The sequence below is a fragment of the Grampus griseus genome, assembly GCF_964374135.1.
Source record: "Grampus griseus genome assembly, chromosome: 9".
Lineage (NCBI taxonomy): Eukaryota > Metazoa > Chordata > Mammalia > Artiodactyla > Delphinidae > Grampus > Grampus griseus.
Window position 1 is genome coordinate 102,851,765 of NC_139003.1, and position 25,729 is coordinate 102,877,493.

At 49.4% G+C, this 25,729-nt stretch overlaps 1 protein-coding gene across 2 annotated transcripts in view; it reads left to right on the forward strand.

Annotated features, from left to right (window-relative positions):
- The window catches only part of GRB10 (growth factor receptor bound protein 10), a 162,340-nt gene that overhangs the window by 25,724 nt on the left and 110,887 nt on the right, over window positions 1-25,729 (forward strand). Inside the window, exons 3-4 of one of the 2 annotated variants that reach the window (XM_082661649.1) lie at window positions 1,864-1,955; window positions 5,491-5,588. In XM_082661649.1, coding sequence (XP_082517775.1) covers window positions 1,864-1,955; window positions 5,491-5,588 — 190 coding nt within the window. Of the gene's footprint in view, window positions 1-1,863; window positions 1,956-5,490; window positions 5,589-7,377; window positions 7,544-25,729 lie in introns of those variants that run through there. The other variant, XM_082661650.1, reaches the window with a different exon arrangement.

The window sequence follows — 25,729 nt, forward strand, 5'->3', positions numbered from 1 at the left end:
GTTAATTCTGTGTTTAATTCTTTGAGGACTTGTCATGCCAGTTTTTACAGAGGCTGCACCTTCCATCCTCACCAGCAATGCAGAAGGGTTCCAATTTCTCTGCATCCTCACCATACTTATTATTTTCCTGGTGTCTCATTGTGATTCGATCTGCATTTCCCTAATGACTAGTGATATTGAGAGTCTCTTCATGCTTGTGGATCATCTGTGTATCTTCTTTGAAGAAGTGTCAAGTCCTTTGCCCATTTCTGAATTTGGTTTTTTGCTGTTTTGTTGTTGAGTTGCAGGAGATCTTTATTTATTCTGGCTATTAAGCCCTTATCAGATATATGATTTGTAATTATTTTGTCCCTTTCTGTGGGTCTTTTCACTCTCTTCAGAGTGTCCTTTGATGCACACATTTTTTAAGTTGGATGAAGTTCAGTTTATATGTTTTTCTCTTTTGTTGCCTGTGTTTTTGGTGTCGTATCCTCGAAATCATTGTCAAATCCAGTATCATGAAAAATTTTCCGTATGTTTTATAGTTTTAACTCTACATTTAGGTCTTTAATCCATTTTTAGTTACTCTTTGTTTGTAGGGTAAAGTAAGAGTCCAGCTTTATTCTTTTGCATGTGGATATCCAGTTTCCCAGAACCACTTGTCGAAAAGACTGTCCTGTTGCCCAGTGAATGGTCTCGGGACCTTTGTTAAAAATCAGTCCACCATGTGTGAGGGTTTATTTCTGGGCTCTCTGTTCTGTTCCATTAGTCTATGTCTGTCCTTATGCCAGTATCACACTGTCTTGATTACCATAGTCTTGTAGTAAGTTCTGAAGTCAAGAAATGTGAGTCCTCCAACTTTGCTTTTCTTTTTCAAGATGTGTTTGGCTATTTGGGGTCCCATGAGAATCCTTATGAATTTTAGAAACATTATATCGATTTCTGCAAAAAATGCCAGTGGGTCTTTGATAGGGATTACATGGAATCTATAAAATGCTTTGGATAGTATTAATCATCTTAACAATATTAAATATTTCAACCCATGAATACATAATATTTGCCTTATAGCTTATTTATGTTCTTATAGCAACATTTGGTAATTGGTGCACAAGTCTTTTGCTGCCTTGGTTAAATTTATTCTTAATTATTATTTTTGATGCTATTTTGAATGGAGTTGTTTTCTTAATTTCCTTTTCAGATTTTTCATTGTTAGTATTTGGAAACACACCTGATTTTTGCATGTTGACTTTTGTATCCTATAGATTTGATGAATTTATTTATTAAGCTCTAGGGTGTGTGTGTGTGTGTGTGTGTGTGTGTGTGTGTGTGTGTGTGTGTGTGTGTGTTTGTAAATTTTAGGGTTTTCTACAGATAAGATCATGTCATCTGTCAACAGAGATAACTTTAGTTCTTCTTTTCCCATTTGGATGTAGTTTATTTCTTTTTCTTGCTTGACTCCTCTGGCCAGAACTTCCTACACTTTGTTCAGTAGAAGTGGCAAAAGGATCATCCTCACCTTCCTTGTTTGTGATCTTGGAGGGAAAAGCTTTCCATCTCTCATCATTGAATGTGATGTTAGCTTTGGGTTTGATCTATCTTATTAGAGGCCAATTAATCCAAACCTTTTGCTGTGTCTAACGGTAGTTTTCTTTTCCCAGAGAACCTGCTCAACAGGGCTTATGGGATATGTATTTTTCTGGCTGGGAAGAAACCACATCTGGCAAATATTGGGTCGGCCAAAAAGTTCGTTCGGGTTTTTCCGTAGCCGCAGAAAAACCCGAACGAACTTATTGGCCGACTCAGTACTTTCAAAGGTGATATTTAGGTGGTAAAACTGGCACATTTAAATATTTTCGGCACTCTTAACCTCCATTAAATTTGAAGCTTCCAGGGGAAAATAAACAGTACGTCTCCATACGTCGCCTACATCCAGGAGTTCCTGAGGGCGTGCGAGATAGGGCAAGCAGGATGCACGGGTGAGCGGGGGACAGAGCAGTGACAGCAGGGGAGGTGGGGACGTGGGACAGCCTGATGGGAGGGGCACAGAGAGGATCCTGAGGGGCCAGGGGGGCTGTCCTCTGTGCAGAAAGGAGGGGCCTGGAGCACACTGACCCCTCCCCCAGGCCATTGGGAGTGAGGTGAAGGGGAGAAAAACAGCACCCCCAGGAAAGCGCGGCCACAGTGAGGGTGGAAGGCAGGAGGCGTGTTTGTTGAAAGGGCTGGGGGGTGGCGAGGACGTGGCGGGTGCTGGGCAGTGGCCCATAGAGTCGTCAGACCCACGCGGCCGTGTGTTTGCGGTGGGGAGGCCTACGGGGCATCGTGGCGTGATCCTGGGCTCTTACAGCTAGTGGTTGGGGTGTTAATGTGTGTGTGTATTCGGAGATTTATTTTAAGGAATCGGCTCCAGTGAGGGTGAGGCCGGCAAGTCTGGGATCCGTGGGGCAGGAGTTTGCTACAGCCTTGAGGCCAGATTCCTTCTTCTCCAGGAAACCTCCATCTTTGCTCTTAAGGCCTCCAGCTGGTGGCACGAGGCCCACCCCCACCGTGGAGGGGACTCATTTTAAGTCCCATGTCTGCAGATGTTTCCACTTCTACAGAATGCCTTCGGAGCAACCCCCCACTGGTGTCTGGTTAAAGGGCTGGGTGGTAGAATGTGGACAGACGGACACAGGAGACTAAACTGCCACGGGGGCGAGTGGCCTCAGGGCTAGAGGAGCCTGAAGGCCTGGGGGCTGCCGGTCCTGCGGAGGCTGCAGGGAGGCCACCAGCCTCACCCGTCCTGCCGTGGGGACAAAGCACCTCCGCCATCTTGTTACCATTGCCAGGTCTCTGCAGCCCAGCGGCCTCTCACGGGCCGTCCTTGTGTTTCTGTGCGGGTGACTTAAAGAGTCCCAGAGACCTCGCAGAAGACATAACTGGGTGACAGTAAATGCTTCTGCTCCTTTTAGCTGTGAGGACAGTTTGGTAGTGTTTTAATAATTTGGGATCTGTATTAGTTTTCTAGGACCCCCATAATAAAATATCATAGACTGTGTGGCTTAAACAACAGAAATTTATTTTCCCATAGCTCTGGAGGCCAGAAGTCTGAGGTCAAGGTGTGGGCAGGGCTGGTCCCTCCTGAGGCCTCTCTCCTGGGCGTGTGGATGGCCGTCTTCTCCCCGGGTCCTCACGTGGTCGTCCCTCTGTGTGTGTCTGTGTCCTCATCTCTTACGTTCGATCAGGACCCATGGTAATGTCTCATTTTGCCTTGATTACTGCTTTGAAGACCCTACCTTCAAATATGGCCACATTCTGAGGTCCTGGAGGTTAGGGCTTCAACATATGAGTTTGGGGCGGGGTGAAGGGGACACAGTTCAGCCCATAACTGGATCTGACCTTGATTATTTTTGCAATCATGTTTGGTGGAATTAGTATCCCCAATTTTATGCCCTACCTAAGTCTTTCAGTTTTCCTCTGAGAAGCTTCTGTGAGTCTTTTATTTCTGAGTTCTAGAAAACTGAGCCTGTGATGTGAGTTGAGGGAGAAATCTGACATGTGAGGAGCCCTGTCCCGTGACGATTTCTGGTCTTTCCCGGTCTGTCCTCTGCGTCCTGCATGTCACATTGTGCCATTGTGCTTTAGCTCATCCTCTCTGTGGGCTGTTTGTGGTGCTTCTGGAATTTCTCTCCCGTGGATTTAGTTCCCTGCAGTGTTGGTTCAGCTGGAACCAGCATCGGTTCGTCTTGTCCTGAGCAGGTCCTTGTCTGTAGTGTTTCTTCCAGTCCCATTTTTCCTGGGTTTTCTATTCTTTCATTGAGAGAAGTGAACCGTTTTCTCAATTTCTCTTATTTTTCTCATAGTAAAGCTACTTCAGGGAAATAAGCCTTTACAGGCCCCGGAGGGTAAGATTGGGAAACACCTTCTCAGCTCTGTTTCCCGGTTCATGCATCATCGAGGCTCTGGTTACTGTTCACTGAAACGCAGCCTCAGGGGTGAGCTGTCCCCTTGGAGGGGACACTGGACGCCCACCTGTCCCCATAGGGGTGGAGGGTGTCCCTCCAGGTAGCCCTGGACGTGGCAGGTGGCCCTTGTTGCTGTCTGGTTTTCTCCCCTCTGACAGGGTGATGCTGAGGGCCCCCTGAGCCCCCTTTGTGAACCCTGCCTGCGTGGACACAGGCCCTGAAGAGCCAGGCAGTGTCTCTCCGCCGGTGCTTCCTGAGAGTGAGGCTGGGGGCTGCCACGGAGAGAGTTCTGTTACCAGGGAGCACAGGGTTCATCTGTGGGGAGTGAGACCAAGAAGGGGCATCTGCAGCTCAGTGTGGCAGATGGAAGGACGGGTGTGAGCCCAGAGTGGACACTGACTGAGCTATCGTGGGTGGTGGTGATTGGTGAGGGGCAATTCAGGGGGGCTTCCTGGAGGAGGTGATCCCTGAGCTCATTCCTACAGGGTAGCAGGACTTAGCTGCTGATGGAGTTGAGAACAAAGCCTATGGGTGCAGAGGCTGGAGAAAGCCTTGCATGGTCAGGAGTCATGAATTGTTCAGGGCCGAGGGTCCAGGATGCCTCTGGGGTGGATTATGACAGAGAATGTTAATGGCTGTTGCCACCGTTCCTGAAAATGTTCTTAATTCCGGTGATTTCTGAGAGAGAGGAATGGTGGGTGTGTGTGTGTGTGTGTGTGTGTGTGTGTGTGTGTGTGTGTGTGTGTGTGTGTGGCAGACAAGGGGGCTCTTCTCGTGGAGAAGGTCACATCATAGGTGGCCTCTTGTCTGTGAGTGTCAGGCGTGGCGTTTTTTGTGTCCAGTCCGGACCAGGGTGCTGTGCCGCCCACCCCCGCCCCAGTCCTCTGCATTTTGCGGGAGGTGGGGTTTGTTGGGGTCGGCTCCGAAACTCTCACTGACTGCCTCGTACAGATCAGGTGTGTGGTTGTACCCCAGGAGATTCAGGAGGAAGACAGGACCTCCCTTCCCTGCCCGTCGGGGGCTCCTTGCAGGAGCCGAGTGTGCGTCTTCACGGAGCTGATGTCGCTCCAGCCCTCCCGGGAGTCGGGGGCGGGTCTTAAGGTCCATTCCAGAGGCCCCGCCCATGAGTGTTGTTCCCAGCATGGCGCCTGCAGGGAGCGCCTGGACTCTGTAGGTGGCGGCGCGACGTCCACTGACGGTGGTTCCTTCTAGGCTGTGGCTGGTGGAGGCAGCATTTACACGGGTGGTGCTCAGAGGACGCCGGCAACGCCCCACCACCCCACAGTGCTTCTCTGGACTCAGGCGGTCTGTGTTGCCCAAAGTCTCAGAAAGTCTTCAGGGTGTTAATAACTGTGGATGGCCGCCCCCTCACCCCTCTGAGTGCCTCTGCCCCACGGGCCCTGTGACCACAGGTGGCTGCTTGAGCTTCTGGAGTTGGTGCCAGCCCCCTGGCGCCCCCAAGATCCGAGTGGCGTCCGGCGTCACCTGTGCAGGCGCGTTGCCCCTGAGCCGCCGGTGAGCGGCGGGCTTTCCCTCTGGCCGGGCTTCTCACGGTCTGTCTTCGTTCCAGGTGCCGCGGCCCAGTCCACGCGATTTGAAGACGGCAGGAAGGAACCGATGGCTTTAGCGGGCGGCCCAGACTCCTTTCTGCACCATCCATACTACCAGGTATGAGTGAGTGTGGCAGCGGATTCTGGCAGTGGTCTGGCCCAGGGCCGGGGCACAAATGTAGCTCATAACCTGACCACCCATCACTAGCAGGTCAAGGAGGAAGTGCTGAGTGGGGCTGTGGACGCGCCCTTTAGCGCAAAGACCAGGCACTTTCACATGGCCTTCCTTGCTTTGCTTGGGAGAGCTCATCATCACTGTGACCGCAGCATCCTTTTCTACAAGACTTGCATTGTAGTGCACACTTCCCTGCAATGAAGCGGGCCCTGTGTTGTCTCCTGCAGGGCCCTGAAACTCCAGATGGTGAGTGGGAAGGGTGGCGAATGTTGGGATTTCAAGCAGAGGCATGAGCTTCTGGGACGAGGAAGTAGGAAGGAGAAGATCCTCGGCCCAGCAGTGACCTGCCTGTCACAGGTGGAGCCCTTCCCACCCCGATAGCATCAGGCAGGCTTTGTGGGACCGCAGGTTCACCTCCAGCCCTTCTGCATGGGCTGCTGGACGAGTTTCATCTGTAAGTGTCCTTTATCTCCTGTGGCAGGTTTTCGTTTGAACTTTTGCTTTATGGTGTAGACAGATACGTTTGATCCTTAGGTCTTTGGATTTGATAAGTGAATCTTGGTTTCTCCTTCTCAGCCCTGCAGCCTGTGAAGCACTTGTGCCACCTTTCTCCCGGCCTCTGTTTTTCCAGCAGGAGTCGTACGTTTTGAAGTCCCTTGATGTGATATTTGCACTCCTCTGAGCTTGCTTTTCTCTCCCTTCGTCTGTGAAGTCTGTGCTTAGCTGCAGTGATGATAATTTGCCCATAGCATAGGGGCTGCAGAGAGGTATCTTTTTAATTTTTTTGGTGTCAGAGAGCAAGAGGTCTTGGAAGAAAGACTGGAGATTAGGCGTAGCATTCACTGTGATTTCTGGATTTGAGACAAAGCCACAGTCAGTTTCAAGCGAGACAAGGGGGCTGAAACCTTCGCAGAGCCATGAAGTTTGCTGGGGACCCCCAGCCTGTTCAGTGGGTGAGCGTTCTCCGGATCCTGCCCTCTGCCTCCTGGGTGATCATTCCCTGGTCTTAAAGAGGCCGTGGTTGCCTCGCCCTGTCGGTTGAAACGCCGTGATGCCGCTGTGGTCATGGGTTCAGCTCTCACTTGACCGTTTAGCTTTGGCTGGCTGTCACCCCAGCCTGCCAGCCTCACACTTGGCACCAGCGCTCCCAGGGAAATGGCATCAGTGAACTGCAGGGAAAACCTTCCCCGGGGAAGTGTGTCTGCAAGTTAGCCGAGCAACGTCCTCTTTGCTGGTCACAGAGTGAACCGTAAGGGCCAGATAGGACGTAGGGAAGGTTCCACCCCAAAGCCCTCTTAGCTCAACCCACTGGCATCTCAGATTTCCCCTGGTCCGGGCAGGGATGGCAGGAGTGCCAGCTGTAGCCAGTGCCTGGCTTCGCGGACGTGTTAGGTGTTTGTAGTCGCCGTCCCAGTTGCCCAAGGCTCTTCGCAGGAGCCAGGAGGCCGCGGACACACGGTGGGCCCTGCCAGCGGAGCCTGTCACCCCGGGAGGAAGGGCTCCGTCGTGCCGTGCCGCGGCCTTTGCAGGCACTGTTGCGCTCCTGCGAGAGTCCAGCAGGCGGGCTTGGCAGCTCTCACCCTCTGTTCCTGGAAAAATCAGCCGACAGTTCCAGAATTTCTCAGAACATGGGATGATTTACAATGCGTTCGGTCTTGAGTAATCTGCAGTTACAGCAAATAGATACATCTCCAAGTTTTTAGCGAGAAGAATTTCTTTGTAAGATCGTCAGCGTACAAATAATGTTCTCATTCTAGCTGCTCACTCATCGCTGCGGCTTGGATTAGGGTTCAGTCAATGAGTCGCTGCTCAGTCGAGTTTGTTCTGGACATAGAAGCACCAGAAGGATTTTGTGCATTTAATCACCCTGCTTCCTGCTTCAGGGACAGAGGCAGCAGGTTGGTGGGGGCATGGGATGGGGGGCTGGTGGAGGGGGGGTGGACTACTTCACTGTTTGACTTAGGCTGTTCCTTTAAACTGTGATATTGTCATGGTTCTCTGGCCTTGGGGGAAACCATGAGATGCCTCAGTGCCCCTGCTGGTGAACAAGGGTGCATGGTGTTGTCAGGGTGCCGCGGGGATTGGGAGAGGGGTGTGGAAGTTACCCGGCACCGGGCCAGCCTGGTCTCAATCGCCCACCGAGAGTCGTTCCCTGTAATTCCTGGGGTTTTTTTGTTGTTTGTTTGTTTTGTTTTGCTCTTTTTCTTTTTGGCTGTGCGGTGCAGCTTGTGGGATCTTAGTTCTCCGACCAGGGATCGAACCCGGGCCCTCAGCAGTGAAAGTGCGGAGTCCTAACCACTGGACCGCCAGGGAGTTCCTCCTGAATTCCTTGGATGCTGATTGAACACCAGCCGGGTGCCACCTGCAGTGTGAGCGCTGGGTGGCAGCTCTTCTGCAGAAGCTGCTTTCCTGGGGCTCCTGACTCCTAGTCGGGGAGAGGGTCATGGGGAAACTGGCAAATGAGATAATTGTGAGTAATGATCATGATTCTCAAGCAAAGAAAATCTGACAGTGGGAGAGAGAGAGGCCAGGAAGTCAGGGAGAACCCCCTGGAGGGAGTGCCCAGAGCTGGGGGGCAGCACCCGGGCCGGGCTGGGGCAGAGCTTTTCCAGGGGCCAGAGGCCGGCACACCTGGCCTAAAGAGCCAGGGAGGGGTCTGGATTTCAGTCACTTAGGAAGGAGAGGTCTTTGGGGATTTATAAATAGAGGCCTACAGCCCACTGTCTGCAGTTCTAAAATCCCCAAAGCTATGAACCAAGAAGTTTCTTCATGGCTCACATCTTGCAGAATCTGACTCGACCTGTCGGAACTGGGTCCCTCAAGTACACGGGGGGGTGGGCTCGGTGACCGGGCCGCCCTGGACCCTGGGTCATCTTTCTCAAGTCCAGAAAATTTTTATTTCCTAGCCATATCCTCCAGGGTTCTGGTTATGTACCTATTATGAGGTACATTTTGTTTCTCTCTTATGCATAAAATAGCATTCGCTATCCTTCAGAAACACACACACACACACAGAAAATAAAAATGAGTTCAGGTACAGGCATTTGAGTAAAGTGTTGAACTGTGATGTAGAAACGAGATGCTTGAATGTAGGTTTGAGATTCAAACCTGTAGGTTTGAAACTTGAGATAGGTTGTTAAGGTTCCTGTCAGTCCTTAAAGATCTTGGGGGAGAAGGTGTCCGAGATCCCACTGACAAGAGACAGCGGGTCTGAGATCCTGCGCGGCCCCTCATGGCCTATGGAGAGGAGACGGCCCTCGGTGACAGCCTGCGCACCCAGCCTTTTCAGGCCTAGCCACCCCAAGAGAAGGCTGCTGTCCTGGCCTTCCTTGTGCAGTGGCTCCACCCTCGGCATCGGTGAGATTGACAAGAGTCTGGCCAGTATGTCCCGCTACAGGAAAAACACGTGGATTGTTGAAGGCCGGCACCGGAGACTGAAAACTGCTCTGACCAAGCGAACCGGGCGACCTGAGGTAGAGCTCCGGGGCCAGAGGAAGGCCTGGGGCGGAGGCGTGGCCTTCCTCGGATCATGGAGGAGACCAGTGGCGTGGAAGAGGAGGAAAAGGAGGAGGAGACTGCAACTGCCGTCTGTGGCCTCAGGGGTCGAAGTGATGGAGAGGTTGATATCACAGCTTCTAGCATCCCGGAGCTGGAGCGCCAGAAAGGGAAACTCAGCGAGCGTCAACTCTTCTCTCACACGAAGCGGCTTCGCTCGTCCCAGATGCTTCAGGCGGTCTCCCTGGGTTAGGACTGCTGCAGGTGCCGATCCTGGGTGTCACGCTATTTGACGGGTATCTTTGTGGAAGGAACCAAGGGTAGCTTAGTTCCTGAGGATGTGATAACGCGGGAAACGGATTCCTTGAAAGTGGCAACACCCAGCCCAGCCTCCTTCCCTCTGAAGGGTGAGTTAGCTGGCTCCAGCACCTTTGCCACTTGTCTTACCCAGGCCCGAGGCCAACCTCGGAAAACTAAGCCTGGGTCTATGCCATCTAGGCACCTGGAATCTCCTGTCAAGGGTCAAGGTTCAGAACAGCCTCAGGCCCATCCTCATCTTCAGACTCATGAATGCAGTTTTTTGTGAATTTAAATTTGTTTCTACCTATATTTTTAGGACCAGTCTCATTTTTAATAAGGTAAAAAAAAGTCTACAGACAAAAACTCCTGTTTTTGCCATGTGAAGTTCCACAAGTGCAGCTATAGAAAAGTGCTTGTCAGTTGAATAAAAACCACATTTGATAGAGGGAAAAAAAAAGATCACTGGCGCATCTTCAGATATTTAATCCAAATATTTATTTCTACTTTTATAATTTTTTTTCCTGATTTGAAAACGCATCCGCTTAAATTAGAAGTCAAACGTCATGGAAACTGTCCTCGTGATCCTGCCCTTCTGCCACTCCATTTGCCAATACAGGGTGAAACAGCAGGCTTCCTGCGATAGCCCCTCTTCCCCTACATCCCCATCGGTAATTTCATAAATTCTGTCTCAGTCCCACGTCTCTGCAGGTTGCTTCCTTGGCCCCATTTCAGTTGTGCATTCCTGAGCCCTCAGGCCAGGAGCCTCCCCTTGCATGGCAGGGGTTGGCAAGCCACAGCCTGTGGGCCAAATCCGGCCTCTGCCTGCTTTTGTAAATAAAGTTTTATTGGAACACAGCCACGTTCCTTCAGTTAACATCCCATCTGTGGCTGCTTTGGGGCCTCACCAGCAGAGTTGAGCAGCGGCTGGCCCTCTGCAGACCACCTCCTGCTTTAGGACATCTGTTAGTGCAGTGAGTCTTCTGGGTGGACAGAGGCCCAAGTGGGCCTCCTTGTGTCCGCCTCTGTCCTCCCTCATCGTGGGGACAGCAGGGACAAGGCTCAGCTCACCCGTGAGACCTTGACTGCCAGTCACACACAGCTTTGGGTCTTCGGTTGGGTTCACATCTGGCTCCTCCATCTTTCAGCAGCGTCTGAAGGAGCTGGATGCTCTCATCCCTTATGGTCTGGACTTGGGATCATTCTCTGGAATCGAATTCCATTCCCAGAGTTGGTCACTCTCATTTATTTTTTAGCCAAAGAGTCGTCCCATGGCTTCTCCATTTCTCATCTTATTCACCCATACTTCGGCAAAGAGGCATTTTCATTGGACTTCGTTTTCTTCAAGAAATTTGTGGACAGTTCCTCCCACTCGTCATGGTAGGAGGAGACGGATGCCAAGAGCAGTTGAGACATCACTTATTTATTTATTTTTTTCATTGAAGTGTAGTTGACTTCCAAAGTTGAGTTAATCTCTGCTGTACAGCAAAGTGACTCAGTTATACATATATATGCATTCTTCTTTTTCATATTCTTTCCCATGATGGTTTATCACAGGATATTGAATAGAGTTCCCTGTGCTGTACAGTAGGACCTTGGTGTTTATCCATTCTATATGTAACAGTTTGCATTTGCTAACCCCGAACTCCCAATCCATCCCTCCCCCACCCCCTTCCCCTTGGCAACCACAAGTCTGTTCACCATGAGGCATCACTTACTTCTATGAGACTCTTCCAGTGGATAGGATCTTCACCTAAAGCAGTTTCGCAAATCGTTCAAGATGATTTCTGAACTTAGTAACAGCCACTATTTAATAGAGATGTTTTGCACAGGGAAGCTGGTAGCTGATGAATGCGTTGACAATACGCTCTTCGTGACTGGACGCCTTTTAGGTTCTCTGTACGTGCCTTGCTCACAGTGTCACTGTGAGAATGAAAGTCACTTATGTAGAGCCCCGGGCCTTGTCTTGGCGCATAAACAAACCTCATTAAATGGGAACTGTTATTTTGATACACGACGTGAGCTGCTGATTTGTTAGAGTGTAGATTCTTTTTGTTTGTTTGTTTGTTTGTTTTTTTTTGCGGGGGTACTCGGGCCTCTCACTGTTGTGGCCTCTCCCGTTGTGGAGCACAGGCTCCGGACGCGCAGGATCAGCGGCCATGGCTCACGGGCCCAGCCGCTCCGCGGCATGTGGGATCTCCCCAGACCGGGGCACGAACCCGTGTCCCCTGCATCGGCAGGTGGACTCTCAACCACTGCGCCACCAGGGAAGCCCAGAGTGTAGATTCTTATTTAGCAGTAGAATTTGTAAGTGATTTTTTGTGATGCCTCTGTCACTTCAAGGTTATAATCTTTTCAAGTCTTTGAAATCACTGTAGAAAATTCACTTCAAAAGGAGGGCTTCCCTGGTGGCACAGGGGTTAAGAATCCACCTGCCAATGCAGGGGGCACAGGTTTGAACCCTGGCTTGGGAGGATCCCACGTTCCGCGGAGCAACGAAGCCCGTGCGCCACAACTACTGAGCCTGCACTCTAGAGCCTGCGAGCCACAACTACTGAGCCTGTGTGCCACAACTGCTGAAGCCCACGTGCCTAGGGCCCATGCTCCACAACAAGGGAAGCCACCGCAGTGAGAAGCCCGTGCACCGCAACGAAGAGTAGCCCCTGCTCACCGCAACGAGAGAAAGCCCACGCGCAGCAACGAAGAGCCAGAGCAGCCAAAACTAAATAATTAAAATTAAAATCACAAAAAAATAGATGAGAATTGGTTTGGGTAAACATTTTCTCCCTGATGTGACAAACTGTAGTCATTTGGTTTTATTTATTGGAATCCTGGATGGTCAGTGACATGTTAGGAAACAGCACACGAGTTTACATTTTCTGTCACTTGTGGAATCAGTTGAACGCCCTTTTCTTTCAACACTGGGAGTCACGTGGCAGATTTGTTCATTCCCTTCGTGTTCTGGGAATGATGAGCCTACCATGGCTGCATGTTAGGATCAAGATGCAGGAGGAGGGAGCCCTGCCCTGGGAGACTCCCAGCCCTGGTGGGACAGACAAGCAGAGGAAACACAGACCATCAGTGTCAGCCATGCGCTTGGTGCGGGGGGCGGTGGGGGGGGAACCGCGGGGACCCTGCGTCGTTTCCTGATGGAACCCGTCGCTCACCACTCAGTGGAGGTCGGCTAGTGGGGAGAAGATTCAGCACTTCTGGATCCTCGACTTGGGTTCTCTGATTTTACCCTCCACCAACCCTCAGAGGTGGGACCTTCGTACCTCTGTGATACCCATTTTACAGGTGAGAAAACCAAGCCGCTAACTGTGTGCTGGTTGGCATGCCAAGGACTTCACTTGGATTTTCCTAAGTAGGAATCTTCCCACCACCCCTCACGTTCTCCCCTTTTCAGATGAGAATAGCAAGGCAGACCAAGGCCATTCCCCCTACCGGGTAACAGGTGTGCTTTTCTTAACGTTTGTATCTGCGGAGGATGTGAGTGTTCACGTTGTCGGGACCACACGGGTCCCACTCTCCTCAGAGCCTGCGATGAAGCGTTGTGTTTGTGTCCTGGGATTCTGCACTCACTGAATTTCCTTGATCCTAAAGTGCCATGGGATAAAGGGTCAATTTTAATGACAACTTTTCATTCAAAATAAAGATTCTCACGTATGATCCTTAAATGTGGATAGGTTGGAAAGTGTTTAAATTTCAAAATTGTTAAAATGGGGGAGTGTCTTAGAATCCGTGAAAAATGAAAATTTTAAGAGTATACATTTCTTATGAGAGAGGGACAGACTTGCTGTATCCTGAATGCTTTTGTTGGTATTGACTAAATACTTCTGGAAGAGTGTGGGCTTGAGGTCTTGGATTTCTTCTGAAGTACCACAGAGCTGTATTTATTGAGTACCTTCTATGTGTTCTGTTCTGCATCTGATACCAGGGCAAGCCCTGTGCGTGGGTTAGGCATCTGTTTCTTTTAGGGGGACCAAGGCTTGCAGGTGCTGGTAACTCCCAGGTCACGCGGCTGGTACCTGGTAGCTCGGGCTGGGGCCCGTGGGCCGCGTCTCCCCATCCTGTCTCGTGGCTTCTCCTGGGCGCCCTGTGCTTGGCTGGGCAGGTGTGTGATGCCGGCCGGCAGGCCGGTCAGTCGATTGAGGGGACAGACTTAATTAATGCTCTGTCTAGTAAGGTTTCATTGCTGCAGCGGGGGCAGAGCTTGGGGCCAGCGGAGTGAGAGCGGGGGCAGGGAGAGGGCAGGATCTGCTTGTGGAATGGTGACTCGGGCCCTGGGTTCCTGGTGGGCTGCTTAGCGTCCTGGCTTCTGTTGACAGCCTGGCTTCTGTTGACAGCCACTCCCCTGACTCGTGTTTATTGCTGTCATGTGACAGGGCCTGCGGACCTGCACTTGCCCTTTCAGGTGTCAGCTGACTTCTGGCTGTCATCTGCGTCATCCCTTGGGGCCTGGGCGGGCCTGCTTGGTCCGGCTGCTGGCCATCGGGGCCCCTGTGCACCCTACCTTCTGCACATGTCCAGGCGGGCCCCCGGGTCTCAGGTTAATGCTCCCTCTTTGCAGGAAAGGTGGCTGGACCTTCTAAGGGAGGTGGACGGGGGTCGTGGTGTGCCCGTCACAGACCTGAACGCCACCTGCTGTGCTGTCCTCACTCACACTGCGGCCTTCTGCCCACGCGACCTCCACGCTCAACCCCGAGTTGTGTCTCACCTGTGCCCAGCCCGCGTGGAAGCTCTGCCCCGTTTCCCAGAAGCAGGATGGCCCTGTTGGAAGCTGGGGGGCCCAGGGCTTGCCCGTGCCTTCGGTTCTGGGTTTGAAAGTGCGCTCTGGCTGTTGCGGGGAGAGCCTGCTCCCCCTGTCTCCCCAGGGGTATCCTTCCCGGGGCCGCAGATCAGAGGCCGTGCTTGTCTCCTGTCTGTGGGCCTGTTTGGTGGATGGCGGCTTGTGTGGGGGGCCAAGGCTGCAGGCGCAGAGCCTCTGGGGTGACCTCTGTGCTCTCTGAAGACGGGGTCACGCGCAGGGCCCTGTCACCGTGTTGTAATATCTGATTATGGCCCGCCGTGCACGCAGTGGTCCTCTTAACGACTGGTTAGATTTGGAGATGAAGCAGGATGTGTCTTGGAGGTGATGGGGTGACGTGGCACTTTCTTGGCTGGTCTGGGCGCTGGAGAACTTCCTTTTCACTCGGCTGCAAAGGGATGAATAAGCTGGATCCTTTCTGCAGGTGCATTGGACGGGCAGCTGGAGGACAGGGACAGGTCGTGATCACGCAGAAAATGTTTCGATGGACGGAAGCTTCGCAGTTGCAACTGTTTTTCAAAAATGGTACATTTTTGGAGAAGGAGGAACCTGAAAATTACTCCTTGTATTAAAGCATATGGAGTAATTTCAACACGAGCTTCTTGACTCTAATTTCCTATTTAAGCGTGTGGTCTTTATAGTAGCAGCTAGGTTTCCATAATATTCAGTGCCGTGGTTAGCTCACACTGTGTCTCACAGTGGCCTGCCTGAGTCCTTGTATTGTTCCTGGCTACTTTTTCCTCTTTGGGCAAAGTGTCCTCTGCTCCCTGGGCCTCCCCTGCAGTTATTAACCCAGCAACGATCTTCATATACAGTAAACACTCACTTTGGCACTTTCCCTGGAACACGCTAAATATTTATGCATGTTCGAGGGAGACCATGAGAATGTGGCCACTGGTCCTTTAAAAATTATTATTATTATTTTTTATTAACTAGGCAGAAGTCAAAAGAAAAGTGTTTGAAGTTCCTATAATCGAAGGCTACCATTATTATCAACATCTATGAGATTGTCCTCTAATTAATCTTTAAGGGAAGATCTTACTGGATTTTCTGTCACTGTGCTTTAGTTTTTCTGGAAAGGTGGTAGAAATCTGACATTTCTTTTTCTGGCCTTCAGCCTCTGGGGAGTTTTCCTGGGCTTGCTGAGCTGTAGGAAGTTCTGTGAAGGTTTTCAGTCCTGCCCTGGCTGCTGGAGATGGGGAGGGGAAGGCTGTCTCCAACAGCTGCTTCCAGGTGCCGCGGAGCCCGCTCAGGAGAAAGGGACTGGGCTTAAATAATAAATTTAAAAAAAACGTAAAAGGAGCATAAGCTCATAGGAAAAACACGTCATTATTATTGGTAGAAACTTCCAAAGTATGACGGAAACGTAAGAGGCTGCATCTGACATTTATTTCACAGGGAAAGTGGCATCTACTGTGGTTGTTAAGGATGATCACGATCAAGATGAAGATATTGAATGCACTTTGCCCAGGCTGCCACCAGTACCTGGGCAGAGGTCCTTGGTCCATATCGCCCTTGACACCTGGGCCTTCCGCCCTCCAGTCTTTGCTCGAGGCCCCTTTTCAAAGAGTGAGGTCCTCCATCGAGTTTTATTTAAATCGCAGTTTCCTTTCCTGCTTACCCTGCTGCAAGCTATTCTTTTATTATCCCATGGCCCCGCCCTCTTAAATTATAAATAAATAAATTGCATAGTATGTTTAGTGCTTACTATCTGTTTTCTCCAGACAAAAGGACAGGATCTTTGCTGTAAGCACTAACGTGCCCGCCTTATACTAGAAGCTTGGTGTGTTTGTGTCGAATGGGTGAGTCTCTTTGAAGATCAGCTATATTTCTCTGATCCGTAGGTGACCCCGTGGTGGGGCACCCTCACCTCTGAAGCACTGTGGTTGCTGGCCTGGTCACTGTGTCACCCTGGGGAGGATTCTCTCGTCCCCCATGAGCTTAAAGCCATTGATCACTAACTGTAGGCTGCTTTTCTTTGGTTTGGCAAAGCTTTCTTGTGCCGAGAGCCGTGAAAGGCAGTTTCTGCTTTCAGGGTTTCCAGGGCTGATCGTCAGGGTCGGTGTGTTATGTTTCGGGGTCCCAGTGAAGTGGGGGTTGATGCATTTACGAAACCTGCTTCTTTTTTTTTTTGCGGTACGCGGGCCTCTCACTGTTGTGGCCTCTCCCGTTGCGGAGCACAGCCTCCGGACGCGCAGGCTCAGCAGCCATGGCTCACGGGCTCAGTCGCTCCGCGGCATGTGGGGTCTTCCCGGACCGGGCCACGAACCTGTGTCCCCTGCATCGGCAGGCGGACTCTCAACCACTGCGCTACCAGAGAAGCCCTACGAAACCTGCTTCTTAAGGAGCAAGTTCTCGGACTGAACTAGGGCCACAGTGCGAGGATTGAGGGTGCAGTCTCGGGGTCCCTGGGCTTGTCCTCTGTCTCCCATCCTGGGGTGTGATATGTGCAGGACTCACGTCTTGGCTTCTCCCCGAGCCAGCGGTTCAGGGTGAGCTGTGGCACGGCCTGGGTTCACATGCTGCTGTGGCCACACGGAGAGTGTGGGTGGACGTGGGGTTAGGAGGCTGGTCTCCGGGCTGGGGGCTGGTTAGAGTGTGGATTAGGAAGGGTTTGAGGCTTCTTCTTGTGTCTGGCGTAGGCACCGAGCTGAAGGGTGGCTGAGTGGCCTTCACTGAAGTATCTCTGGGTTTCCATTGCTGTATCTTCATGGGGGCTCTGCTACCCCAGACCACCCCAGCCCTCGGTGGGAGGGAGTTTCCCAGTGTGTCCTTGGAGATCAGACATCGGGATGGAGGGAGGGCGGGGAAGGGGTGCAGCATCTGCTCTGCTGTTGATTCCATTGGTGTATTTTTCCTCTCCAGAGGTTGAATTTGGTCATTGTTTATCTTTCATTTTTTTTTTTACTTATCAGGTCATGCTTTCCTTTCCCTTCCTGAACACGTGGAATATATATATATATATATTTTAAATAAATTTATTTATTTTTTGGCTGCATTGGGTCTTTGTTGCTGTGCACAGGCTTTCTCTAGTTGCAGCGAGCGGGGGCTACTCTTCGTTGCAGTGCGGGCTTCTCGTTGCGGTGGCTTCTCTTGTTGTGGAGCACGGGCTGTAGGTGCACTGGCTTCAGTAGTTGTGGCGCGCGGGCTCAGTAGTTGTGGCACGTGGGCGCGGGCTTAGTTGCTCTGCGGCATGTGGGATCTTCCAGGGCCAGGGCTCGACCCTGTGTCGCCTGCATTGACAGGTAGATTTTTAACCACTGAGCCACCAGGGAAGCCCACATGGAATGTATTTATCCCAGTTGTTTTAACACACCTGTCTTCTCGTTTTATTGTCTTTGACATTTCTAGGTCTGTTTCTCTTGGTTGATTTCTCTTATCAATATGGGTCTGATTTTCATTTCATGCCTGGCAGTTTTTGATAGGATACCAGACGTGAATTTTACATGCTTGAGTGCTGGCTTTTTTGTTTGTTTGTTTTTTGTTTTCTTTTTGTGGGTGTTCCTTTAAATATTTGGGAGATTTGTTACAGGAACAGTTAGGCTTCTTGGAAACAGTTTGCTCCTTCTGAAGCCTGCGTTTAAACTTTGTGAGCTGGGCCTAGAGTAACTTTAGGTCTAGGCCTGATTTGCTCTCACTATTAAGGCAAGACCCTCCTGAGGACTCGATTCAGCGTCTCGTGTGTAAGGAGGTTCCCCGTGTGGCTGCTGTGAATGCAGACGTCATCCTGCCCTGTGCGAGCTCTGGGGATTGTGCTGCCTGCTTCTTTCTGGTGGTTCTTTCCTGGCCTTGGTAGCTTCCTCGAGTGCCTGCACTAGGGCACCCCCTGCATGTCTCTAAGGCCCTCCTCCATGCCACAACCTCCTCTCTGCCCCGGCCTCCCTGAACTTTGAATTCCACCTCCTTACAAGGACCCCCAGACACTGCCTGAGACCCCTTCCTTGCACTGCCGATTGGAAACTCTCTGGAGCCCTCGAGGGGGGGTTGCCCTGGGAGATCTCCCCACATCTGCTTCCCCTCTCTCTCGAGTGCTGTCCTGTGCTGCCTGGTGTCCAGTGTATGAAAACCACTTCAATTTTTGGTAATTTAAGAGGAGAGGGTACGTGCAGTCCCTGGTATTCTATCTTGGCTGGAAGCACAGAAGTCCCCATGATATTATTTCAACCATGGTTCTAGGGATAAATTAGCCGCAGAACATTTGTATGTAATATATAGAATCGGCTTTGGGGCTGAAAAGAAGTACAGAGGTCATGTGGTGCAAAGACCTCACATCATAGATGAGGAAACAGGCACAGTGAGTGCAGTTATTTGCTCAGGATCAGAGAGTTTGTCGCAGTGGCGATTTATGTGTTTGGCTCGTGTCACAATAAGGTTTTTCATACACGAAGGACATGGTGCACAGCTTCTTGGAGCCCGTGCTGAGGTTGGGACCCCGAAGTCCCCCAGGGGCAAGCAGACCTTCGACGGAGAACCGAGTGTGCTGTGCCCTGGGATCTGAGGTGCTGTGCTTCCCACGCCCCTTTTTTTTAAAACTACAGTGTAGTTGATTTACGATATTGTGTTCGTTTCAGTTGTACAGCAAAGTGGTCTAGTTACACATGCTTTTATATATATATGTGTGTGTGTGTGTGTGTGTGTATATATATATTCTTTTTCAGATTCTTTTCCACTATAGATTATTACAAGATATTGAGTATAGTTCCCCGTGCTCTACAGTAGGTCCTTGTTGCTTTTATATATGTGTGTGTGTGTGTGTGTGTGTGTGTGTATGTATGTATATATATATATATATATATATGTATATATATATATTCTTTTTCAGATTCTTTTCCACTATAGATTATTACAAGATACTGAGTATAGTTCCCCGTGCTCTACAGTAGGTCCTTGTTGCTTTGTCCTGGCCACTTGCTTTGCACAAAGCTCCGAGGAAGATAGCCTCAAGGGAACATCACCTGACCTGTCAGCGGGGGTGGGGGGGTGGGGGGGGCCCTTCACCATGCTTCTGGAAGCTCTGCCCTGCCCCGCCCCGCCTCATACCTGCCCTCTGAGGAGCCAGGTGCTGTGTGGGAACCCAGGTGGGATGCGCTGGGGACCCAGCTTTCCTCGTTCTGACTCCAGAGTCTCGGCCGGGGGCTGCCGGTCACCCCTGGCCTCGTGCCCTCTGCTCGCCAGAGGGACGTGGAAACAAGGAAGAGCCACCCCAGGGTTACATCATATTAAACCCTGGGGCCTTTTCCTAGTCCACCAGGGCAGTGAGAACCCTTTCCAAGTTCTGAGATGGCTGTTGAGAAAGTCCAGGGAAGCGACGCCTGTCCTCACCCTGCTGACTGGGGGCAGGGAGTACGGGGCCGGCGCTTTGCTGGGAGGGTGGCCCCGCCGCAGCTGATCCCTGAAGCACCCGGTGCCCGGTGCATGCCTGCGGGGCTGGTAGACGCGGGGGTAGGGCTGGGGGGCCGCGGGAGCAAGCGGGGAGCTTTGTGCTGACAGACCCTGGCTCTCCTAACCGCGGTGCCCTGTGTGCCCCACCAGGGGCGGTATCTCAGGACTGGCTCCCCACTCTAGACGAGGAAGCTGAGGCTTGGGGTGTAAGGGGTTGTCGCCCGGCCAGTGCGCCTGGATGTTGAACCCATCTCCCCGACTTCCACGCTGGGCTCTCATCAGCTGGTGCCTCTGCCTTGTCAGCCAGCTTCATTACTCGGCCCTTTCCATTTGAGGTCCTTGTGTAGCTGGGTGACTGGACTCCCTTCGTCTCCTGGAGGGATTCAGCCCGTGGCTGGCGTTGGGCCTGGTCCTGGAGGCTCCCTGAGACTCAGTGTGGGCAGTCACCTTCTGTGATGGGGGAGGGTCCAGGGAGGGGGGACCAAGATTCGCTTCCAGCAGGTGGAGTCCTGGTTGGCCAGAGTGCCCCGGGGACAGTCAGAACACATTCGATTCCGTTTGGAAGTGCGCTGTTTGTTTCTCAGATTGCTCTGACACCCTGTGCTGCATTTTGTCCAGGGTGCTTTAGACGGCGGACGTCCTCTCGCTTCCCAGACGGGTCCCTCTAGAGCCTGAAGCTGACCCGGGCGCTGTGTGCTGGCCCAGCTGACAAGTGGACATTGTATTAGTCCACTAGTTGTATTAGTGGACGTTTGGTCTGTATTCATTTTCCTTTTCTCGAGGGAGGAGGGTCCCAGGGAACAAACCAAGCGGGTGGTAGGACGAGCGGGCCCTCCTGTCCTGTCCTACGTCTGCTGCTCACGCGTTTGTTACGCTACCAGCATCCCCTCCCCGGCCGTCTGGTAGAGGGGCCGCGATGCAATGTCATGCCTGCCCCGGCGGGATCGGCCGCAGTAGATGCCCAGCCGGGGGGCGGGGCCTTCGGTACTTGATGGGTCGGGTCACGTCCACAGCCGTGCTCCGTCCAGAGTGAACCCCTGCTCTCCTGTCACGTGGGCTGAGCGACCAGGTCATCAGGAAAGTGCTGCCTCGCTCTGACTCATTGGTCCCTCCCGAGGGGGGATAGAGGAGGACAGGGTGCAGATGGCCGGGTGTTGCTGAGAACCAGTGACCCGGCCGAGGGTTCTCTTCCGGGAGAGAAGGCCATGAGGTATCTCACATGGCCTCTGGCTTCTAGTCTGCATCGAGAGAGTTCTGGGGGCCCCCGTGGGCAGCCAGGACACCCGTGGCAGGGTTTTTGACAGGACCCACCAGTTTTGCTTAAAATCAGTAAGTTAGTAACTTGGGAAAACCTTCAACCTCACAGGAAAGCAAGAATGGAAGTAGAGTGAGTGGCACAGGGACCCCTGTGCTGTCATTACTAAGCGGGCTGTTTGTGACGTCATGTTTCTGGTTAGTTACTATTTCACTGGCTTGAGATGTTTGGCTGCTTCTCGAGCCACAATAATTGTTTTGGCAGGAATTCCCCACCTTTCCCTAGCTCCTAAGACACAGACCCCTTGTAAAAGTGTACGGTCGTGAGACTGTTGGTGTTTGCCAACCACCGACCTCCCTGTCCCATCTCCGAGTGACAGCTGCCCCTTCTGTGAAGCAAAACCTCGTCTTTGCTGTTAGTCACCCAGCCCTCGTTCTGAGTTTTACGCAGTGTGTTACCTCCCAATGTGTTAATTTACAGCTTAACTTATATCCATTCTTAAGGACTAAGGTATAGTTAGAAGCCCTCAAATACTGTAAGAGTTGCTTTTTCCTTTGAGGGCTGGAGAGGAGATGGGCGGGGTCCTGGATCAGGGTGTAGTCAGGTGGGCAGAGACCCACTGTGACTGATGTGAGGAAGGGGTTCATGGGGGGCATCTTCCTCTTTTGGAGAAGAGTTTTTTGTACTTAGAGATGGTCCATGTATTTGCAAGTCAGAGTCAATAGCCTGTATTCATACAGCATAACTAGAATGTATTCTTATCCTCACTCCTTGATTCGGGAAGGCTGGCGTGGTAAGTTTTCCTTTCTCTTGATGAAGTAAAATTCATATCTTATGGCAAGGGAAGAAAAATTTAAACATAAAACTTCCTTTGCCCGTTTGGTCCTCGTCCCCCACGTTTAGTGTGGGTTGGGCATCTGCAGTAACCAGACCTCCTTAGGAGATAACACTCCTTCATCTCATCAAGGGTCACTACTCCTTAGGAGATGACCTTCTTTCTTCATCTTGCGAGGGACCACGAAGACCCCTGACCCACTACTCACTTTGTGCGTGTAGATCTGGGTCATGTACACTGTCAGTAACACACCATTTGATGGGTAACCCTTTGTCCAAAAACTTATGTAACCTTGCTTTGACCTCTAACAGGCGGAACAGTCCTCAGGGCTTTACTGAAGGACCGTCTCCCGGGTTATAATCCTCAGGTTGGCTCAGATAAAATTTTCCATTTCTTTCTTAGATCGACTGTGGATTAATTTTGTGTGTGGATACGCTCATCACAGCTTCTTGGACCCAGGTGAAGCCACGTGTGTGATTTGGTTTTAGGGTTAGTTTGATGAATACCTCTTGTTGTCTGTGCTCTTACATAGAATAAACAGGCCGAGTGTCACCTGGGGCAAAAAAATGGCTCTAGGTCATTTATTATGAGCGTTATTTCCATTGGGGGCAGGGGCTCATTTTGCAGACCTTGCACCTGGCAAATGTGGCGTGCTGATACTGCAGGTTTTGTCAAGTTCTCTGACGTTTCAGGACTTTGCGTGGTTGGCTGGTAGCGTAACAGCTTGTGTAGCACCCGTAGCTCAGTACTGGTGAGAATGCATTCTCCTACGGGTCACACAGTATCTAGCCATGGTGCTGGGGGCCGGTCTCCTTCCTCCTCGTCTGTAAGAATGGGGGTGAAACAGTACCTGTGAAAGAAAGGATGGAAATGAGAATTCATGTAATTGTCTAGCACCATGCCTGGTCCCCAGGATTGTAATAGAAACCTTCTGTTTCTGCATTTTTTTAACCCGTTGTTGACCCCCTTCACCCATTTTTCCCAGCCCTCACCCCCGTCTCTGGCAACCAGCAATCTGTTCTTTGTATCTGTGAGCTTTATTTTAAAATTCTTTTTATTTTATTGAAGTATAGTTGATTTAGAGTGTTGTGTTAATTTCTGCTGTACAGCAAAGTGATTCAGTTATACATATACATACTCTTTTTTTTATATTCTTTTCCATTATGGTTTATCACAGGATGTTGAACGTAGTTCCCTGTGCTATAGTATGTTTATCCATCCTGTATATAATAGTTTACATCTGCTAAACTCAAACTCCCAATCTTTCTTTTTTTAATTTTTTAGATTCCACTTACACGAGAGACCAAGAGATCATATAGTATTTATCTTTCTCTGTCTGACCTGTTTCACTTAGCATAATGCCCTCAAGGTCTACCCTTGTTGTCACAAATGGCAAGATTTTATTCCTTTTTATGTCTGGATAATGTTCTGTTTATATGCCATATCTTCTTTATCCATTCATCCATCAGTGGACATGTAGGTTGCTTCCGTATCTTGGTTATTGTAAATAATGCTGCAGTGAACATGGGGGTACATGTATCATTTCGAATTAGTGTTTTCGTTTTCTTTAGATATCCAGAAATAGAATTGCTGGATCACATGGTGGCTCTGTTTTTCATATTCTGAGGAACCTCCATCCTGTTTTCCATAGTAGCTACACCATTTTACATTTCTGTCAATGCATAGTTTCCTTTCACCACATCCTCTCCAACCCTCTCATTTCTTGTCTTTTTGATAATACATCCTGACAGGTGTACAGTGATATCTCATTGTTTTGATTTGCATTTCCCTGATGATTAGTGATTTTGAGCATCTTTTCATGTGCCTGTTGGCCGTCTGTGTATCTTCTTTGGGAAAATGTCTATTCAGGTTTTCTGCCCATTTTTTAATAGGATTGTTTGGTGTTTTTGTTTTTTGTTTTTTTTTTTAGTGTTGAGTTATATAAGTTCTTTATACATTTTGGGTGTTAGCCCCTTATCATATATACAATTTGCAAATATTTTCTCCCATTCACTAGGGTGCCTTCTTACTTTGTTGATGGTTTCCTTTGCTGTGCAAAAGCTTTTTAATATGATATAGTCCTACTTTTTACTTTTGCTTTTGTGTCGTTTGCTTTGGTGTCAGATTGAAAAAATCATCACCAAGACATCCTTAACATAAGTCAAGGGGCTCACCACCTATGTTTTCTTCTAGGAGTTTTATGATTTCAAAGTCTTAAGTTCAAGTCTTTAATCCATTTTGAGTTAATTTTTTGGTATGGTATAAGATAGTGGTTGAGTTTCATTCTTTTGCATTCTTTTGCATTTCATTCTTTTGCATTCTTTCATTCTTTTGCATGTAGCTGTCCAGTTTTCCCAACATCATTTATTGAAGAGAGTGTCTTTCCCCATTGTATATTCTTGGCTCCTTTGTCATAAATAATTGCCCATATATGTATGGGTTTATTTCTGGGCTCTCTGTTCTGTTCCTTTGATCTGTGTGTCTGTTTTTGTGCCATTATCATATTGTTTTAATTACTATAGCTTTGTAATATACAGTTGTCCCTTGGTATCCACAGAGGATTGGTTCCAGGACCCCTCTCAGATACCAAAATCTGCAGATGCTTAAGTCCCTTGTATAAAATGGTGTAGTATTTGTGTATAACCTGTGCACATCCTTTCATATACTTTAAATGATCTCTCAATCACTTATAATACCCAGTACCATGTAAACACTATCTAAAGCATTGGAAATACAACATAAATGTATTGCATTGCTGGTGTGCAGCAATTCAAGTTTGCTGTTTGGACTTTCCTGGAATTTTTTTTTCAAATATTTTCAATCCGCAGTTGGTTGAATCCTCACATGTAGGACCCATGGATATGGAGAGCCAACTGTGGTTTGAAATCAGGGAACTTGAAGCCTCCAACTTTGCTGTTCTTTCCCAAGACTGCTTTGGCTATTCGAGGTTTTCGTGGTTCCATACAAATTTTAAGACTATTTGTACTATTTCTTTGAAAAATGAAAAATTTTGATAGGGATTGCATTGAATCTGTAGGTTGCTTTGGATAATACGGACAGTTTAACAATATTGGTTCCTCTAATCCATGAGCATGGACTATCTTCCATTCATGTGCATCTTCAGTTTCTTCCATTAATGCCTTATTGTTTTCAGTGTACAGGCCTTTCATCTCCTTGGTTAGATTTATTCTTAGGTACTTTATTCTTCTTGATGTAATTGTAAATGAGATTATTTTCTTTATTTCTCATTGTTAGTATATATAGGTGCAATTGATTTTGTATCCTGAACCTTTACTGAGTTCATTTGTTATCATCTCTAACAGTTTTTTGATGGAGCCTGTAGGGTTTTCTATATACAATTTCATGGCATCTCCAAACAGTGAGTTTCACTTTTTGCTTTCCAATTTGGATAACTTTTACTTCTTTTTCTTGCCTACTTGCTCTGGCTACTGCTTCCAATACTATGTCGAATAAGAGTGGCAGGAGTAGGCATCCTTGTCTTGTTCCTGATCTTAGAGGAAATGCTTTCAGCTTTTCACCATTGAGTATGATGTTAGCTGTGGGCATATCGTATATGACCTTTATTATATTGAGGTATATTCCCTCTATACCCACTTTGTTGAAAGTTTTTATCAAAAATGATACTGAATTTTGTTAAATGCTTTTTCTGCATCTGTTGAGATTATGATTTTTTTAGCCTTCATTTTGTTAATTTGGTGTATCATATTGACTGATCTGCATATGTTGAATCATCCTTGCATCCCTGGAATAAATCCCACTTGATCATGGTATATGATCATTTTAATGTATTGTTGAATTTGCTTTGCTAATATTTTGTTGAGGATTTTTACATCTATGTTCATTAGGGATATTAGCTTATAATTTTCTTTTCTTGTGGCATCTTTGTTTGGTATTAGGGTAATGCTGTCCTTATAAAATGAGTTTGGAAGCGTTCCCTCCTCTTCTGTTTTCTGGAGGAATTTGAGAAGGATTGGTATTGATTCTTCTTGGAA